Source organism: Amblyomma americanum, chromosome 7 (genome assembly GCF_052857255.1).
Source record: "Amblyomma americanum isolate KBUSLIRL-KWMA chromosome 7, ASM5285725v1, whole genome shotgun sequence".
In the NCBI taxonomy this organism is placed as follows: Eukaryota; Metazoa; Arthropoda; class Arachnida; order Ixodida; family Ixodidae; genus Amblyomma; species Amblyomma americanum.
Window position 1 is genome coordinate 63,082,666 of NC_135503.1, and position 20,469 is coordinate 63,103,134.

The 20,469-nt window shown below is 45.4% G+C and overlaps 1 protein-coding gene across 3 annotated transcripts in view; it reads left to right on the forward strand.

The window, feature by feature from the left end:
• The first annotated feature begins 506 nt into the window (after nucleotides 1-506).
• LOC144099235 (acetyl-CoA acetyltransferase A, mitochondrial-like) overlaps nucleotides 507-20,469 on the forward strand; it is a 37,136-nt gene continuing 17,173 nt past the window's right edge. The window contains exons 1-9 of one of the 3 annotated variants that reach the window (XM_077632387.1): nucleotides 507-644; nucleotides 8,757-8,813; nucleotides 10,331-10,448; nucleotides 11,006-11,101; nucleotides 12,041-12,141; nucleotides 14,272-14,364; nucleotides 16,210-16,260; nucleotides 16,461-16,562; nucleotides 17,939-18,086. In XM_077632387.1, coding sequence (XP_077488513.1) covers nucleotides 606-644; nucleotides 8,757-8,813; nucleotides 10,331-10,448; nucleotides 11,006-11,101; nucleotides 12,041-12,141; nucleotides 14,272-14,364; nucleotides 16,210-16,260; nucleotides 16,461-16,562; nucleotides 17,939-18,086 — 805 coding nt within the window. In that variant the 5' untranslated portion in view covers nucleotides 507-605. Of the gene's footprint in view, nucleotides 645-1,030; nucleotides 1,161-7,287; nucleotides 7,516-8,756; nucleotides 8,814-10,330; nucleotides 10,449-11,005; nucleotides 11,102-12,040; nucleotides 12,142-14,271; nucleotides 14,365-16,209; nucleotides 16,261-16,460; nucleotides 16,563-17,938; nucleotides 18,087-20,469 lie in introns of those variants that run through there. The other 2 variants (XM_077632389.1, XM_077632388.1) reach the window with 2 other exon arrangements.

A 20,469-nucleotide genomic window follows, 5' to 3' on the forward strand; every position in this document is an offset into this window, starting at 1 on the left:
CCAGCAGCCAGCTTAAGGTCCAAAGGGACCTAGTGAGCCACGCATGCCGGATGGCCATGGACAGTGGTGCCTTGGACTAGGGGCGCCAACCACGCTCAGCCTGGAAGACATCGGCAGTCTCCGGGCACGCAACCAAACCTCTCAATTGGAACAATAAAGTTTACTCTCTCTCTCTCTCTCTCTCGGTGAAGGCGGAATTCTAGAGGCCCGTGTACTCTGCGATGTTCGTGGACGTTAAAGAACCCCAGGTGCTGGAAATTTTCGGAATCCTCCACTATACGCATAGCCCGAGTCGCTTTGGGTCGTCAAACAGCCCAACCCCTTTAACACCAAAACCAGAAGCGGGAATTTTTATTTATTGTTGTAGACCGTACTAAAACATGTCACTATATTTTATTTAATTTATGCATTTTGATTCAAATATTGTTTCCAAAATCATCCTCATTTAGCTTTGCACGTAAAGGCAAGCTACTGGCGCCCTCAACAATCTTTTCTTTTAGCGGTGTGCTAGGCCTAGGAAGGAAAGGCTACATCGTCCTATCGTCTGGCAGCCGACGGTTTTTATATAATTTGTGACGCGTATTTCTTTGTATTGTTCTGTATGCATGATGGCGCTATTCGTGACGGCGAGGTGTAACAGAAAGGTGAGGCGCCTGCTGCTCCCTTTTGAGGTTATTGCATGCAGCAGATCTGGCTTTTTCTCTGTCTATCCAACTCTCTTATCTGTGACGTTTTCCATGGCACCACTGCTCTAGCATGCATTTGCAGACTTCTCCGGTTCTTCCGTGTGCTGTTTCGCATTCGTTCGTGGCGTATGTCTGGGGATCATTTGTCAATGACAAACAAGACGCGGTGCATATGCATCGTGTACGTTTCCTACGATTAATGTTGCCGGCACAGCGGCCGAAAGCATGTGCTCCGACGGGAGCTCCGAAAGCCACGAGGAAACCGGTTTGCGGCACCCGACAACCTTTGCCTTTTTTTTATTCATCTCGCCCTAGACAAGACACAAAAAAACCGAAACCGCAAACACAATCATATTCGCGCTTCCTCGTTCTTTGGCATTTGCTCTTGACGCTCTTCTCGGTACGGAGCATCACTTCGGCAGACGTTTCGTATTCAAGCGCATCGAAGAGCCAAAGCCTCGTTGTTTTCCGAAGGTATGTCGTCCGGTCCTTTCTCTGTTAGGTTGGTCGTACGGTTTTCAGTGTCAAGTTCACCGGCGGTCAGGTCTACGAGATGCGGGGTCACTGACATATTTAGAGCAACCCTGCTGAGCGCCGCTGTATTTCGGGTGTTCGTTAGTTTGGCGATTTTCTCCAAAGCTTTTCATTTTGCTCAGGCACTTTGATTGGTATGACTGCTGAAAGAGCATAAATGTACAAAATATATTTGTCGTCGAGCACGCTCTTTGGAGAAGCCCAGTGAGTACAGGGCGACGGGGAGCGTTTGCACGTTATGCGACCTGGATTAGAAGTTCGCGTATGTAGAGTTGAAGTTTCGGATATCTGTAGATGTAAAACATCCGTTACTAAAAGCGACAGTATGAAAACTTTTTTGGCATGAGAATAAGATTTGCTGAGAAAGCGCTGTGTGTAACTATCTTGTAATATTGCTCCCACTTATTTCACAGCACCCATTGTTGACACCTTCACTTCCCTCACGAAAATGTAGGTGCTTTCATGCGCTTTGAGGTCTGAGTCTGCTGCTATACGTGTCCTGTGTGTGATCGTGCTTGACTCAGCTGCTCTAATGCAGAGAACACATACTAGCTCAGGTTTGGCGCCACTTAAGGACGCTTAAGTTGTTTGCAGGGATATGGCGGCTGCAGCTGGCAAAAGACATGGGAGGGGCCTTTGCTCTGCAGTGGGAGTTGTCAGGCTGACGATGCTGATGCTGGTATCTATAATACTCTAACCCATACACATATCATGAATTGGGTTCATTTGTAAATTAAAATGTATAATGTGCAACTGAAGTTCCAGTAATGTGCTGAGTCCGTTGCATGGTCACATATTGTTAGTGAAGTAAAGCAGTCGCCAAGAAATTGGCCAGTTCCAAAATAAAGCATTTCACGCTTCAGCATGTAGTAATGCATATGGGGAGGTATACTCAGCTTTTTTTCATTGGGATTGAAAAGTACTTGCTTGTAATTGGACCATGGAAAAATTGGTGCTTCTTGTTACTGACAAGTAGGAGGCACAAGCAGCTGAGCATTATTTCTTAAATCCCTGTCAGAAAGATGCACCTTCGTGCACCACTTTACCCCTAGTCAGGGGTGAAAAAGGACAGCAGTGTCTGAATGACATCCTTCCCTATGAACGCTTTGTGTGAGCACCGATCCCAAAGTGTACATTGATCTCGTGACCAAGCAAGACGCATGACCACTGGCCGGCCCACTTGTATAACATTCTTATGAATCACTTGCTTAACGCGGGAGTTTTCAGTTGCAGCATAGTGTAGGGACTTCAGAGAATCGCTATGCATTTGCAAAGGATACACTGTTGGGCTAGTCACTACATCATTGAAGAAGGAAGGAAACGGTGCACCTTGGATGAGAGCACTTTCTAGCGACTGCGATAAAGATAGTCAGTCGTTAACCAGCACCTGTGCACCACCTTCTTGGCTCTCGTTGCACCAAGTTACGCTGGTTCCCTTGGTCGCCGGTACACCTTCTGCTGTAAAAGTTAATTGTATGTAGTTTGAGGTGTTATAGAGCTGTGTAGAATAGGGGAATATCTAAAGAAAGCTCATGAGGCCAGGGAGCATAGAACAAAATCATAATCCAGTGGTGACAACATTTTTTACCTTATGTAATGGAGCTGCCGCGATGGCTCTGTGGCTTTGCCATTTAGCAGCCAAGCCCAAGAACATTGGACTGAGGCTTGGCCACAGTGGCCACATTTCATTGAAGGTGAAATGCCAGCGCACCTGTGTGCTGCGTGATGTCGGTGCGTATTAGTGGTTGAAATTAATTAGCATCCCTCGACTTCAGTGTTTCTCATAGCTCATATGCAGCTTTGGGACATTAAAGCTCCATGTACAGAGTCGATCACACTGTCTAGTTGTCTAGAGCGCTCGAGAGGTGCCACCTGGGGAAAGAAGGGCGACATTCTAAAGGAGGTGTTGACGTTCTCTGATAATGCTTGCGCTGGATAGCAGCCGAATAGACACGTGAACCACGCAGGCATCAGTGCATTAACACTAGCAAAGCGGTCGCGAAAAGATTTCACTTCATTTGTTCCGCAGCACACCGCCAGAGCGCTCTAGACAAGTGTGATCGACTCTGTACTGTCGGCAGTAGAGGGGTTCAAGATGACGTGCAGCAAAAAATTTATTTTGGAGCAGTCTCATCAGCCAATTGCATAAAATATCTCAACACATCAGAGGATGTGCATCCATCTTCCGCTGGCAACAATACCAGGTGACTGAGTGACAAGACAGCACTGTAATAAGTTTTTTTCCCGAGAACTGGCATACCTTATACTTGCGGTATGAAGCAGAGGTATAGCTTCTCTGCAATGAAAATTGGATGCAGAAAACCTAAAAAAAAAGAGCTGTTTTAACTGGTACTATAGCAGGTGCCTTGAATGACACTGTACAATAGTACAATGACTCCATTGTACTTATCATGATCAACTGAGTTAGTCTACTCGACAGAAGCCTCTTCCATGGTCTCCACTTATTGCTGTCCTGTTTCAACTGCTGTTACTTTATGCAAGCAAAGTTGCCTGAGTTTGCCACTCTATATTATTCTCTCACCTCTCTCACTCTGTAACCATTTATTATCTGTTCCTTGGATGTGCTCTGTTCAAGTCCATTCACTCTCATTAAATCCATCTAGAATATTATTGTGTTAGTTCTCTGAGCTAGACTGCTTTGTTTCTACCACTTAATGTTATGTCTATCTCTTCCCCTTCCTTAGCATCACACATTTGGACAGCTACAGTTCTATTTGTTTGCGTCTTTCAACCCCTTATGTGAATACTGGCATGATGCATTGGTTACACACTTTAAGGGATATCAGTAAGGTACTGTTAATAACCTTCTAGTGCTGGCAGTCTCGGCTCAGATGGTAAAGCGACTGCTTCGGTGTAGTGGTGCTCCTGGGTTCAAATCCTGGACAAGGATGAATTTTTTTTTAACTACAATGTTTCTGTGGGAGTTGTTTAGCTTTCCTTTGTAGCAATATGGCTGCGCTTGGGTGGATGCCAATGGGTAATTGCTGCCTTATTACAAATTCTACTCATCCTTGTGAGATTCCCCTGAAACATTTACGATGGTGTCAAATGATCAAAAACTGTTGAACATTAATTTTCATCATACTTATTCTTAAGCCTGCCGTTGCATTTATACAGTACACTTCTGCAATCTGTCTGTGGAGTTACTTAGCAGCACTATGTTGTCAGCTAATCGGGTGTTCCGGAAGCAGCATTCAGTAACGGTTACGCACAATCCTTGCCAAATATTTTCTAGCATATTATTGTATAGTTCCTCATTGCATTGATTACTCAAAACCTGCACGACTGCTCATGTTTCGTTGACGCAAAGGCTTTTCTCACCTGCACTCAAGGCTGTCACCACTGACTAGAACATTTATGTAGAACCAAAGTTGTGCATGCACCGAGATTGCATAAACACTACTGCGGATCAAGTGGCATGTATGATGAGCCAGGCATTGGGCTGTAAATTCGGGGGTCAAGGAGGAAGAAGTTATAGGACTAGTTCATGCCTTCATTGCCAGTAGCGGCATGTACTCAGTACCTTACCTAAACTGGGAGAAGAGTGACTAAGAAAAAATAAACAGTTAAACATCAAGCCACCCAGCCAACTCCAGCATTGCTATACTAAGAAAATTAGAGTTCATAGCACCCTAGATGAAATCAGTGAGGGCCAGATCTCGTCGCAGATTTCCACATTACCCAAAAGTAAAACCAGCAGCCTGGTACTTGAACACCTCCGCATGCAGTGTCAGCCTGCACACTTGCCGAGAAGTGACATCCACCCAAACATCTTACAAGCCATCTCAGTGTGGCCAATCCCTTGGAACATGCACCCTGGTTTTCACAGCAGCAGAATATTGGCTGAAGCAAAAGCTGTCCGAAAAATATGGGGCTCCTAAGAAGAAACAGTATATGTAGATGCAGCCGAACCCATCGAAGGCACCCTAACTCAGGCTTGCACTGACCGAGATAGTAAACTCCTAAGCGCAGCTTCCGTCAAATGCACAGATACCATGCAAGCACAAGAACCAGCAGTGGCACTTGCTATCTCCACGCGAAGCCCTTGTGCAAACAAGTATACAATCACCCGAGAAACATGTAGAAACTACAGGAGAGGACGCCTAGGCAAGCAAGTGCTCCACATGCTCCATATAGCGCCAGATAGATACACTCTCAACCATCATATGGACCGACTCCAGGACACCCCACAATCGGAGGGAACCAAGGTGCTTGTGCCGCAGCCCGCGCAATACTCCCTTGGACACCCTCCTGCTCTGAGGATACCGCAATAGTTCCAGTGATAGGATACAGAGAAAATCTCCACCACCATAGGCTAAGTATCAGAATACACACTACAGCGGTCTCCTCCCTCACCAGAGAACAAAAAATAACAATAAGACGACTACAGTCAAATACACTCAAGAACGAAGTGGCTTTTTCCCCTCAAAGGACCCCCGTCAAGCCAATGTGGTCAGCTGATTCTCATGAGCCTGCTAGCATGACAGTGCAGGGAGTGGCAGATGAAAGGGGCTGTCTCCTTTTTCCATGGTCGAGTATAATCCCATCCCTGCATCATATAGTGGGACGTAAACAAGGACATATCCATATGTTGCTTTCGAAAGAAATGACATGTGAGGGCCGGGTGTAGAAGTTAAGTTCTCATGCCGCTCCTTGCGTCGTCGCGCTAGCAGGTTCATGAGAATCGGCTGATGCCGTTGGTTGGTAGGAGGTCCTTTGAAGGGGAAAACCTGCTTCATTCTTGAGTTGTACCAGACTGTAGCTGTCTGTTGAGCGTGAGTTACACTTAGTCAGGGTTGGAAATGAACTTAGTAGGGGAGTTTGGAAGTGTAAAGTAAGTGCGTGATATGACGGTGGTATTGTTGGGTAAGCAGCACAGCAATGTGATTTCAAGTATTGCTCCAGTATCTTGCACGCCTCTGGAGACAAGGAAGCACACTCGCCTCCAGCTAGTCTCGCACTGTATATGCTGTATATTCTCGCGCTGTATATTCTGTGGAAGAATGGCCTCTCCTTACCATGTGGTATGGGAGTGGCAGAAAAATTCACAACTAGACACGAGGCAGTGCTGTCCAGCTATGGCTGGTATGCAGGGCCAGGATGTCAGCCAAAGCCAGTGTATTCCTCGATCAGGCATCCCAACCAAAATCCGGAATAAACATTTTCAATCAATGAATCAATCAGTGCACAGGGATACAATCTTGCAACTAATTCACAGAATGAATTAGGGACATGCACAAACAAAAAATACTGGTGTGTAACAATCTAGCAGATGGAATTAAAATTACACTTTGCATCATAGACTACTAGTCGAGCAACATGTAAAAGTGGCATTTTATCTTCTCTTTCATGACTGAATTAAAAAAAAGCATGCCTTCTTTTCTTAAATATGTGCAAGCTTGCTGCAGTTAACTTTGCAACGAATTTACAAAATAATTAAATGTGGTACAAACATAAATAAATGAAACATTGATGTTATAGGTAAGGATGGGATCCTGACAGTGTTTCCTGCAGTCTGTGATTGACTTGCAACACCGTACACGTTGGTGTCCTCCCAAGCCGCTCGTCACAGCGCTTCATGTGATCTCAGTGCCACATGATTTCATGAAATCGCAACTGCGAAATTGAGGGGAATTTTAGCTATGTACCGATCCGGCCCGTCCATGCAGGTCCGATGCAAATGCCCCTGTCGCCGCAAGTAGAGATATGCATATACTCTGTCACAGTTTTTTTTTCTGTAATTATTCTATTGTCAGTTGTAGCTCTCCTCATTTCGAAGTACAGGTAACCTATTTTTGTTTATTATTTGTTTGGTGTGTGGAGGCTTTGAAATAATGGAGCAGTGCCAATGGGCGTCCAGCCAGCTGCGCGTTTTGTTTCAGGCCGCGGGCGCCGATTCGAGGCCTATGAAACGAAATCGGTGGCCCAAATCTGTTTTTCTGCGTTTTCTTTTTCTGTATTCAGTGGGTTCTGGTGCGCGGTCTGGCAACTTCGCAACGAATCCAAAGATCCAAAAACGAAGCCGGAAGCCAATAGAAGACTGGTCGTTGCGCGGGCTCCGCACCTGGCCACACTCCTCCTTGTCGCGTCAAGCGGGGACAACGGGCAGTGATGTCTCGCGATATCAGTTCTTGCTTTGTTCTCGCCGTCGTTATGAATTGTAACGAAATGGGAAACGACGTGTCGCTCCCGATGCGAGGCGCTAGGCTAAATTGCGAATGTCTCGTATCTTTGGCGTCGCCATTTGTTAAGCCGCGGTTGGGCGCACCACGTGGTAAGTTCGCCGGCAACTTTTTGCAATTTTTCGCTCCTTGGTTGAGCATTAACTTTCTTCGGCGATCGCCTAGGTTCCCTTACCAGCATTAATTTGTACTGTGCCCGGATGAGAGCTCGGGAGAAATTTATTTGACAATTTATGCACATTCCTCTTCCACGTGGTAACTAGTAGCCGAGCTCTGTTATCTATTCGTTGTGGCATCGTTCTAACGTGTTCTTGATTTTCAGTTGTGTTTTGTAAAGCAGAAATATTTTCGCTTAGTGCAAATATCTGTCGTTCACATTCATCCGGCGGTCGAGGACGTGTGTAGCAGCTCATTGTCCGCTTCGCAGCAAGTGGAGCAAGCTGCAATGTGTGCGGGGCGCATTTCTGCGTTTCCGAGCCAGTCTTTCTATTAATTAGCCAGGGTGTTGAAAAGCATCGCGCCAAGCCTGCATCTGTTTGGTTTGGAGCTGATTAATCCCTGGAAAATCGAAAGTTCGGTATTCCAAAGAGCCAGCGACGGCTTAAGTTGCTTCGCTCTACCAAAGCCGAACAACATTATTCATTCAAACTGTAAATTGTCTGCTTACTGAGAAGAGCATAGCTGCTATCCAACCTGTAGGCGAAATGCAAAAGGTCAAGCGTGCCAACTTTTGGATCTAGCCAATATGAGATGTAAAAGAATAATCTGGTTAATAATAAAGTTGCCTGCTTTTAGTGTGGAATCTTGGACAAAGTGATGTGGACCTTTCCAGAAAGTACTCCCTGCCATGTTCCTCTTACTGGGATGTTTTGTGCAAATGTTTGCAGTAATCTAAAGAGGTCTTTGCCATAGTTTTCCACTCCAGCAATCGGTGCAAGAGTTTGGCCAGTTTTAGGGCTGCTTAATTGCCCTTCTGGGACCTTTGTCTTGCATCTTTCGCATGCACTAAAAAGTTTGGCCCAAGTGGCTGCGCACATTTGCGGAGCTTGTAAATGCAGCTACATTTTATGAGGCATCCATTCCTTTCCCTTGTGGCATGAGGCATGCAGAGGTGCAGTATTTTTCAGGTGTGTTCATTGTAGCTTGGCTTTCATGTCAAATTGCATCCCTTTGGTCACATTAAACCTACTTGCGTTTGCTTAGCTTTTAAAATGTCCGCTGTATGATATGCTGAGTGGTTGCAATCACAGGATAGTAATTGTAAAATATCTTTATGAAAGCATGTACTTCAAGAAGTGAACTCACTTTGCTCCTTTCTTGCTCTCTGTTTCAGCTCGCCACTGTTCTGTTACATAGGATGTACTGCAACGGCAATGCAAATACTTTAAATGTGAGTGCAGTCAGGTTCTCATTCCTTCAAAGGCGGCATATTTGAAGCACTAGGGTTCTCATATCTAGAGTTTGACAAGGATGAGCCTCCGCTTGATGGCTCATATTGCACAGGGTTATACCCCTGTCACACGGACACCGCAAAGGCCTTTGAGAATCAGGTCCTTATATGCAAGGGCATAAGGAGTGCAGCTACACGGCACAAATGTTGCACCTTTGCTGCTAAGGGCCTTGGAGGCGCAGGCGCCGTCAGAGACCTTTGGAGCCCAAAGGCGAGGCCTTTCCAATCGCAATACCGTCGAAAAGTAAAAGCAATGAATAAAGATCTTTTTTTGAAAACATCTTTAAAAAAATACGAAATGTGTATCTGGCTTTGTTTTTATACGGGTATTTATATTTTATGTTCAGATTTCAAGACTGTAAAAGTGTTGCAGCAATGCCAACAGCCCCTTGTGGCCAAGGCAATTACAAAAAGCTGCTGCTGCTGATGAGCATAGCTATTGTAGCTCTTTCAACTAAGCAATTAGAATAAAAAATTGTCAGAGCTCAACGAATGAACAGAATTCGCCATTTTAATTTTGAAACACTCACTTCAGCTGCCTCAAGCACAACAGCGGGTGCTAAGCCTCAACGGCTGTCCCACCTCTGAGCTGCACCGTGTCGCTGCTCCTTTGCGCTTTCGCTCCTCTGGTGAAAAGAGGTGCCTTTGCAGGAAAGGCCTTCGGGAATACCTTGTGACAGGGGTATCGCACAAGCACAGCATGCTGCACTTCTTTCCACTTCCAGTCGGGGAGTGGGTCGGCCTGAATTCACTCGTGTGCGTTCTTGTATGGGTATATTTTAGTTTACGAACATCAATGATTTGAGATGAAAACTGTTTCATTTAATATATGAAGGCCGACCTTATGTCACTGTCGCACAAATTTCTCCTGTGAGTCATTTCATATGGAGTAAAAGTTGCTCTTTGTTGGTGAGGCTGATTGGGCATTAAAAATATATTTGTAAACTTAGTATCAAACGCTTGTGGTGGTGGTTTATAGCTGTGTACGGTTGCACAACACCAGTTCACATGTTGTCTTATCCTGGTAGCCAAATTTTGATGTTAGCAAAACAAGTTTTGTTTCTTCTTTAAAAAATCCCAGGCAGTCAAAAATGTACAGCCCATAACTACATTGTGTTGGATAGCCTGTGGTCCTGCTTTAGTGCATTAAGAATTGATATAATCATTTGCATTTTTCTCATTGCATAGCAGTATTGGAATGGGCAGTTTTCTAAGTTTGCATCAATTAAATGTGCCTTCATTGCCAGTGTTTTCAGACTTGGATGTTAAATTTTAATGTGAATCTGAAAAATTGTTTACTTAGGTACAAGCTTGTCCAATACGTGTGCCAGGGTCACAAGATGTGAATATTCATGAGCTTCTGAGTGTTGCTTGCGACTGTTGCGCTGGTTCTTAGGCTGATAGCCGAACACTTTCTGAGTGGAAACTGCCAAGATGCCTTTACTTGTTAATTCCAGGAAGTGGTTATAGCCTCATTTGCAAGGACACCAATCGGCTCATTCCGTAGCTCTCTGGGATCTGTGCCAGCCACACGACTTGGCTCTATAGCAATCAAAGGGGCTATTGAGAGAGCAGGTGAGCACTGCTGTGTTGGGATTCGGCTACTTTTTTTTTAAAGTTGAACGTAGCTTAGGTGCTTTCTGGCTTCCTGCTGTTTTGTGAAATTTTGTCATTGCTGCTGGAGAAACAAGGTTGCTGATATGCTGCTTACATGAGTTATCCGTATAAGGGTACTACAGGCAGGGCGCATTTTTCTGTCATTGACAAGTTGTTGCTGAAGGCCCCTTGATTTTGTATGCTAGTGTGGTTGCCAGAAGTGATGCATACATGGGAGGCTGTGAACACTACAGTGTGCGCAATGCCTTTGCTAGATAGTATCTGATCTGGCAACTTCCCTTTGAGCTGCCTTGTTTCATGGCTATGCATGTGTAACAGCGTGGGCCTTCTGCTTTTAGAGCATGTTGCCCTTCTGTGTGCTTCTTCCCCAATGGAAATTCTTTTCTTTGGTGTGAGTGCCCAGTCTGTTGCTGGCAGCTTTTGCTTTTATGCTTCACAGCAGTGAACATACTTTTGTTTGTTTGTAGTAGAAGGATGTCTCCCTTGTTCCCTTGTTTTTTTGTCACTTGCTGCAGGGATCAAGAGTGAAGATGTTCAGGAAGTGTTCATGGGCAACGTGGTCTCTGCTGGTGGCGGCCAGGCACCAGCAAGGCAAGCAGCCTTGGGAGCAGGCAAGTATTTTATGTCAAAAACCAGTCTTCTGTTGTCATGGCAGAACATGCAGTCAGAGAGGTAGTAAGGAAAGCTAAAGAGAAGTACAGTGAAGCCTGATTATATTAGATTATTGCTGTGGAGTAGCAAACAGATCACTTTTAGCGAGAGAATTTCAGTGTGTCAGAGATTAAGATAAATGCCGAGGATGGATGTGGATATCACTGTCAGTTACTTATACAAGCCCTCTGTGGCATAACAAATTCTGAGCACAAAATTGGACAACGAAAAGGGTTAAGCTTGCATTCCAGAGCAATTCATCACATGAGAAATGGTTGTGTTGAGACTCATAGCTTAAACGTCCAGAGGTAATGTTTTCAAAGAATGCACTAGATATGTGGTTGTGCAGGGTGCTGGTAGTGGAGAGGGTTATAGGCGTTGGGTTTCTCTTGCTACCCAGGGTATGTTGAGTACCCTAGGCTTGGCTCCATCCAGCCTAGTGGTAATTAAACCCTGGCAGAGGAAATGTGGTTCGGCTATCCACAGGGTCGGTGATGCTTCTGTTTGCTGTGCCCTACTAATGCTGAACTACAAGGTTTGCTCAACTGAAACACTGATGTTGCAACTTGTGATACAGCACAAGACTCATTGTGGTTGCATTATTAAATTTTGCTGATTATCAGAGGGCATTGGGGCTTTGACCCAAAGGTGTCAGGTGCCCAAGGAAAAAATTTAAAGTTCTTATGTTTGCTTTTGCATAGAGTTGGGAACTTTGCATTAGTGAACATTCAGACGTAAGAAGTGGCATGTGAGGTATCATAGCAGTGTGTGTATTGTGTATTCCATGCAGGTGCAGTTCTGATGCTGCACTTATTGCAATGCACATTGGCTCTTGCGACCTTAGCAATAAGTCTTTCTTGTTTCTGTTCTCACTGTTTGCAACATTGCCTTTGTTGCAGGTCTCTCGGAGTCCACGCCGTGCACAGCGATAAATAAGGTCTGCGCTTCGGGCATGAAAGCCATCATTCTGGCAGCCCAGAGCCTCATGTGTGGCTCCCAGGTAAAGTGGCTATGTGTTACCACAATGTAGACTGTGGGTGGATTCCAGTGCTCACACTTGTGCCATTTTGAACTCCTCCATATGTGGGTGGCTAGAAGAAAGTGAAGTGCACTCTTTTGCGTATGAGGAGCATTAGTCTCGAGCAAGTAAAAATGCGTATTGTTTTGAGATTTCCTCCCAAGTGATATCCTAGGTTTTGTTGCTTGCACTTTGAGGGATACAGTAAAACCTCAGATTCAAAGTCATAAGGACCACGAAAAACATAAATAACCGGGTTTTCACATTACTAGAGCACGGCAAGAAATTGTTTGTTTAGACCTCCCCCCCTCCTCTAGATGGGTGGTGCTGTCCTTACATTAGTGTGGCTTTGAAATTGCCTAGTGCCATGTGACTGAAGCCACGTGCAATAAACTTGTTAAAAATGCCAGTAATTTTTGTAAGGCACACTGGCATTGCATGTTTCATTGTTAAGCATAACATCTGCTACTGAGTTCAGCATTATTAGTAGTTGTGATGCAAGGTGTTTTCAACATGCTTGTTGGTGTTGGCTACACTTGCGAAATATTCTGTCGGATATTAAAGTAATGGATTAGATCCAAATGTCATTCAAAATCTTGAAGTTATCGTATCGGACGATAAACGTTTTTGGAGCGCTTGCTTTGTGTGGTTTTGGTTCAACGTACTGGGCAGGGCAGCATCGTGGTGCATGCAGTGAAAAACAGTTGTGACGCAATGACATTGTTGCAATTAAGACCAGCAGTCGGAGGCAATTCGTGATCCAAGATGATAAAACTGACATTCATGCCTTCTAGACTCTCATGCGCATCCTGGCTGACTAAATGACAAAACCAAGCTGCCAGCGGTTCTGCAAGTTTGTTCTCGTGCTTCCTACCGCTTTGTCTGGGGAAGCGGCCGCTAGCGCAAGCGAGCTGGGTTTAAACTCCCGTCAGTGGCTACAACATTGGGGGGCCATTTTTGAAGCCTCTTGCACAGGATAGTGCAAATAGCAGAAACAACCCTCCCAAAAATTCTGTCTTTTGCTTATAATTAAAACCAATGAACCGTCTTCCTTTTGTTTGCTTTTTTTTTTTTGACGTCCTGGCTAGAAGGGGCTCAGGCGAGGTTAGCGTGACCGTATTGTCCAACATGCATTTAGTGTTTGTCATATGCACAGGTCATTTCTGCATTTTGCACAAATTGTTCTAAATTCTGCTATTCGGTATTGCCACTAGTTCAAAATGTCGGAGTTGAATCTTGGGGAAGTTCGTCTTGAGAGATTTCCAGGCACCAAATCTTTCGATGCGCACCACAAGTAGTGAGTGGCGGTGGCGTAAGTAAACCCCGTTAGCTGAAAACAGTTGTGCGTAAATTCTGCATATGAACTTTGTTCATTTTGGATGATACGAACATTTTTTCATAACACCGTGAGATTTGTACGATCGGATTCTAATGTACAACTATTGTATGCCGAGCTCGTGAAACCACCTCTTGTTTCTGTACGTGACACGTGGCAAGATTTAGTCGTGAGGAGCTTCAGAGCGCATGTGCAACTACTGACCCCTTCCCTCGGTATTTTGGAATACGTTAGCGACATTTTTGGTGAGTAGCTGACTACAGTGGATGTTTTCACACTCCCTAGAGAGCCCGAAAAAAATTGTCGGCTGTATTCGTACAGGCCTGCTAAAAAGGTTGAGAATCCTGGCTCTTGGACCTGGTTGCACAGTCTTTAAGGCTTTACTTCTGACCGTCTAAGATGGAATTCAGTTGTGCTTCAAGATAACTTTGTTCGCTAAAGCAGATCGATCACAGGGTCTCCACTGTGGCTGGATTTCCTAGTTGCCGTATTTTAAAGAACAAGGTCTGGTGGAGGAAGTGTGTGTTCCAGTGGAGTGTAACCGGAGAATCAAACCCAGGGCATGTTGAGTACTCTAGGTTCTTCGTTGTAGAGCCTGGTAGTAATTGAGCCCTGGCAAATAAACACAGGTTCGGGCTATCCACAGGGCCAGCAATCTCAATCTGCTGTGCCCTACTAAAACCGAACGACATATGCTAATCAGTGGCCCTAAATTGTGTGGAGAAAGTCTGTTTTTGCATTGACTTCTTGAATATCATTTTCATTTCTTCTTCCAGGAGATCATGGTTGCAGGAGGCATGGAGAGCATGTCCAACGTTCCCTATTATATGGCCCGAGGAGAAACTCCGTATGGAGGAGTCCATTTGCAGGTGAGTGTATACAAGTCAAGGCATTTTGGTGTAGTTGTGTTTGTTTAGAAGGGGCGCCTTTCATTTGTCCAGTGAGATGTGCAGTTAGGTTCTGGAAGCAATGTGTGGAGTGTAGTCTTTGTCAGAAGTGACCAGGCCACTTGGCGAACATTCAGCACATCTGCATGCATAGTCGCTGGCCATTAAGAGAGCGCACAAAGGTCTGTCCCAGCTCTCGACTATGAGTGTAAGCAGGATCAGTGCACTCCTGCTGCACTGCACATTTCATTGGAAGCTCCAGTAATGCACCACGTTCACCCAAAATTCTTCAGGCTGAATAGTATAGCCTCGTTGACAAGTTATTTAAAAAATTCCATGGTAGAGCATGTGATCCGGGAAAAACATGTAATCCAAGACCGCTGAACTTCTGCAAGCTGTGGCTTGAAAAGATGCATGGGGGCATTTATTGACACTTCTTCCGAAGGCTGGTCGGCACTTTTTTCTGGTGCTGTTGACCTCTGCAGCTAGGAATTTGATGTGTCGCATTTTGAAGGAAAAAAAAAACTGCTGGTGGGAAGTGTTTATTCTCATTGAATGTAACTGCAACACCAAACCCAGGGCATGTTGAGTACTCTAGGTTCTTCGTTGTAGAACCTGGTAGTTAATTGAGCCCTGGCAAATAAACACAGGTTCAGGCTATCCACAGGGCCAGCAATCTCATCTGCTGTGCCCTACTAAAACCGAACGACATATGCTTGTCGTTTGTCATAAATATGTGGAGAAGTCTGCTCTTGCATTGCCTCAAGTGCAAAAATATCTTTGCTGCGAAGTATCCATCCCAATGATGGCAAGAATGAAAGTAACAGGGATTTTTTCATTGTCGCTGTCGCCATTTCTAGAGTTGTGCAAATATTTTCGAAGTTCGAGAATTCAGGAAAATAAGCTGGTGGAAGAGGCAGTCGATGTTCTTATATATGCTCCGACACTTCGTCCTGACTGCACCACTCTGGATGTTGTCTCCATACATGGAACACGTTAAGAGGGTTTATAAAAACGACTCACTGCCTTGCCTAAATGAAACAATTCCTTGCGCGCAGATTGTGGGCCCCTTAATTGTTGCACTGGAGCGTGCCTGATTGTTTTAATCGGTGCAAGAGGTGCCACTGAACTGTTAGTCCACGAATTGGCAGTCGAATAGTCATCCAGCACATGCATTGTCATTTGTGGAGCCCATACTGTTAACCATGGGAACAGACATGCACTACTCTGAATATGCAGGTCACGCTTTGTGACTTCAGCATTCTGCTTTTTAGTAATGAGACAAGTACGTTACAGCACTTTCTTGCATGGAGCAGCAAACGCGGGAGACGGTACCATACCGGGCAAGGGTTGCACAGTGCCACTCTACTCCACTGAGCAGCATCCATACAGAGCGATAGTTTGAGGGCGTGTGCAACGAAGTGTACTCTTGCATTGTACTCTTAAGGGTAGCTTGAAAGGGGACCTGCATCTTTAGGGCTGAAAAATATGGAGATTGATTTTTCAGTTTTTTCATAACCAGATTCACGAGGTTCTATAACTCTAATTATTACTCAATATAATGTACTATAACATAAACATAAAAGTCTTACCAAATTTTGATGTGGAAATTGCTAAAAGCTTGGGCACAGTAATAAGTCACAACATCTTGAAATCCATGAGGAATGGAGAAAAAACAATTGCATAATCTGTGCAATTTAGAAATGATGTTTGGTTAAAGGGTCTTCCCTTAAGCATCATCAGTTTTCTGCCTCAGTATATTCCAAAATGAAGCTTTGCTCGAACTAATCTGCCGCTGCTGTACTAATCAATGTTTTTTTATCTTAGGATGGCATAGTGTATGACGGCCTGACTGATGCCTACAACAAGCTTCACATGGTATGCATCAGTTCTTTCATCTTTCAAACCAGTTCCAACGTGCATGCAGCTTGCCTTGGTGTGATGTATAAATTGGGCTGTGATACCAGCGTGAGCACAAAGCCTTTGCTAGATAGTATCTGACCTGGCTCCGTTTTTCAATGCTGCAATGGTCGTCTTTTAGTTGCTTGTATGGAGATCTCTGCACTTTGCAATTTCAGGGAGCTTGTGCGGAGCAGACTGCCAAGAAGTATGAGGTATCGCGGCAAGACCAGGACAACTTTGCCATAGACAGCTACAAGAAAAGTGAAGCGGCTGCCAAGGTAATTTTGAGGTTGCATGATGAGAACGCATGTCTGGCACAGGCAGTGACCACAGATCCAGCCGTGGAGAGGGAAATACGGTACAAAGCGCATTTTGCAGGTACTTCTAGGTCACGAATAGAAACTTACCAATATTTTTAAAGGTGAAAGTATACAGCCAAGCCTTGATAATTCGAAATCTGGAATATTTCAAGAATTTCTGTTCTGCTGCAATTTCCAACGTAAATTTTATCGGATACCGTAGTACGAACTAGCGGTCTGTATCAGCCTAGTTAATTTGAAGACCTCGGGCGCTCTGCCAGAGTGCCTGATCCTGATTTTCCTGCAAACCTAGTGATGCGATGGCCCTTTGGAGCTTCAAGGTGATGCTGATGCTTGATAGGTGAAGCATCGCATTCGCAGTACTCCCAGCACTAAATTTGGTCCATGATATGGCACGCGGACTGCTGAAGCGCATGCCTGCTGAGGAGGAAACTTCACTGCAATGCAACGGGATGGATGCCGGTCGCATGCTGTCACCGCTGCATCAATGCAGCGATACCAGCGGAGACGCTGGCATCGATGCACCCATTATCCTTAGTAGCATCGAGCGACCCGCAACGCAACCATTTTTACTCCGTGGCCGGGCTGGCTGTGCCATGCCAACCACGGCCTTTTCATGCTGTGGTGTGCTAGTTTAGCAGGATCTCCACAAGAACTGGCGCTGCACTGGCACAGAACTTTTGTGAATGAGTGTAGAGAGTACATCCAAACCGAGGAGGCCTGTTTATCACATGATTGTCACATCTTGTCAATACTCGCGTGAGAGAGTGACGAAAAGCCTGGAAATTAAACTAACGGTGGCACAATGAGCCGCTGAAAGGAAAATGATAGGTGTAACTTATAAGAGGCAAGAAGATAGCTGAGTTGGGGTCTAGGGAACAAAAGAGAGTTGATATTGTACCCGAGATCAAGAAAACGAATTGGGCATGGGCAGTGCATGTAATGCGAAGGCAAGTTAAGTGACGATCCGTTAGCATAACAAGGTAGGTTGGTTCCAAGGGAAGGCAAGCACAGCAAGGGGTGGCGAGAGTCGGGCTGCTGTATGAGACTAGGAAGTTTGCAGCGGTGGATGGCCACAGCTGGCACAGAACAGGACTAATGAGATTGAGAGATGCCTCTACTTTGTGCTGATGTAGTCTAGTCAGGCTGATGGTGAGGTTCAGAGTGGCAGCAGCACAAGTGTTGAAGCATTAGCTGTGACCTCGGAGCATTTAGTGTCCTCGGTCCCATCCCTCTTTCACTTTGCCTAGTCACATTGGTCTTTGGTAGCCCTGTGGTGAGTTTGCAGTTGCAAGGCATGGCTGGGACACCGTTGCGCTTGTATGTGTGTGCAGGAGGGCGTCCTTGCCAAGGAAATTGTTCCAGTCACGATCCCGGGCAAGCGTGGCAAGCCCGACGTAGTCGTGGCTGAAGACGAGGAGTACAAGAGGGCCAACTTTGAAAAGTTTGGCACCGTCCCAACTGTGTTCGTCAAGGAAGGCGGTAAAGAGCTTCTTACATCTTTACTTCCGATCGATTAACATAATTGATTCACCTGTTTCCTTGTACTCATTGAAAAATTACACTAAAACCTCGTTAATTTGGACTGCAGCCAGAGTCCCACCAAACACCCATGAAATTCTATGGCATCGGAAGCTCATTTATTCGGACGCCACGGGGCTCGCATCCGTTCATTTGAACGGGGCCCCCGAAGGGCCGCATCATCGAGATAGGACGTGTTTGACAGGCGATCGTCTAGATATTCGTCCACAGGATTGAGCTGCATATCGCATTGTCTCCCGCACCCCTCTGATGTGTGCGGAAAGGCAGGCATGTTGACGATTGATTGGTTCCCATCGACAAGCTAAGAGAGAGTCCGACATCATAGCTTCGTTTTCAAAGCTTTACCGCCAGCCTGCGGCAAGTGCAGCTATCTGCTGTGCATATCAGTGTTCCAGCCAAGGTGCACCCCGTTTGGTACGATGATTGCCTTGTTGCTGATCTTTTTTCAAAGGAGTCTTCCTGCTGTGGCGCGGAAAGTAGGCGCGGAGATCTTTAACATTGTGCAGCAGTTCTGCTTTTGCCATTCCCAGAACATTTGACGGAACTGCGAGAAATCGCTGCAGTCACGCAGTTTTCATGCTAAAAGGAGGTAGCAATTGCCCAGGCTCCCACCAAATAAATGTCGCTTTCATGTGAATGGTTCTTGGCAGTTTTGAGGGGCCATTCGATAATTCAGACTTTTTCCACCCCCTGGAAGTCCAAATTATTGAGGTTTTACTGTAGTTAGATTTCTGATAAGGGGATGCAGCGCCAAACGTGAGTTTGATAGACTTCTCTGGATTCTAGTTGTTCAGGTTACTAAAATTAATAAAAAACGTGTCTGGCAAGTTCAGTCACAATCCAAGCAGTAGAAGTGTGCAGAGTACTGAACGCACTGAGTGGTACCGAACAAAAGTTCCTATGGGAAGATATCTGTCAGAGGATAGTACACCCAGTGAGGACAGTCTAAAAAGCCCAGACTCAGAGGACACTTCTTGGGGACTCGGACACATATGCCAGGGCCAGTTTCCACATGCACACATCTGCGCTGCCTTCCCGTGCACGGACCGGAAGTGGCACATCAGTTTACACCTATTGAAGGACCGCATGGCTCCCACAAGTGTTGGGCTGAGTGTGAGCTGCACTTTTCTTCAGGACATGAAATTCTCTGATCAAGCGTGTTGGCGCAAGACGGGGAGCAAGCCAGCATCAGGCACATGGAAATGTGCCCTTTTTCGGTGCCTGTCACCGGGTGGGGCTGCATTTACACCTCACGAATGTCCATTGAGTCACCAGAGTCTAGCATAAAATGCAAGGTTAATTCCGCGTATACAGTAAAATCTCTTTACAAGAGACACTCGGTTATAAGAGACATATAAGTGGTTATAAGTGGTTTGGTTGGTTTTCCTATGTTCGCCACGTAAACAACATTGCATACAAGAGACGAGGTTATAGGAGACACTCGGATACTAAGGGCAACTTTTTTAGGTCCCTAGAGTAAATTCTTCACTATTTAGGAGAGACACAACCCAGATATGCTCACGCAACGCTGCCAATGTTGTATTAATTTCGTATGCCCTGCACTTTTCATTCCTTTGGCTCAATTCTGTTCCATTCCGCAGCTGGATGTCATACATCATGTGGTTGCGATTATTGTCTCACTGCACCAAAATTTTCGTCATTCTGCTTCTATAATGGCAGTTGCACTGCTGTACCGGCTGTTGAGTTGAATTTACGTTGGGTTGGATTTCTATCCCAGCTTCTGCGGTGCCGGTCACTTTGTACGCCGGTAGTCAGACCGGCTGGACACCGTAGCTGTCGCCATGTTTACATGGGACAGTTCTGTTCGATGATTCGTCTGCTATAGTTTCGTATCAGACACGAACTCAAATGTCTAAAAGTCATGTTGGAGTGAAATCATGCGAAATCACATTAACAATTTCCTGTTAATGTGTGTAACTGTGTTTAAATGCACTTACTCCTGATATGCAATAAACTGATCTAGTCAGACTTCTCAGTGTTTTTAGAGTTTTTGGTTACAAAAGGCTTCTTTCTTGGGTCCCTTGAGTGTCTCTTGTTACGAGATTTTACTGTAGTTGTCAAAGCGCCACACCCTCAACTTGGGAGCCGGTAATTTGGAAAAAGAAAGCCTGCCAAAATATTTGCTTCATGTGTACATAATTTTGCACACGTGGTATGTTACGCTGGGAGCTGATAGACAATAACTGCCTGCAACACTCAGTAAGACCACACAAGCATCGTCCTGCGTGCCGGACTCCGCCTGCAACCGTAAACATGCTGCAGCGCTGCTAGCACATCTTGTGCGCTCTGCGGTCACACCAGG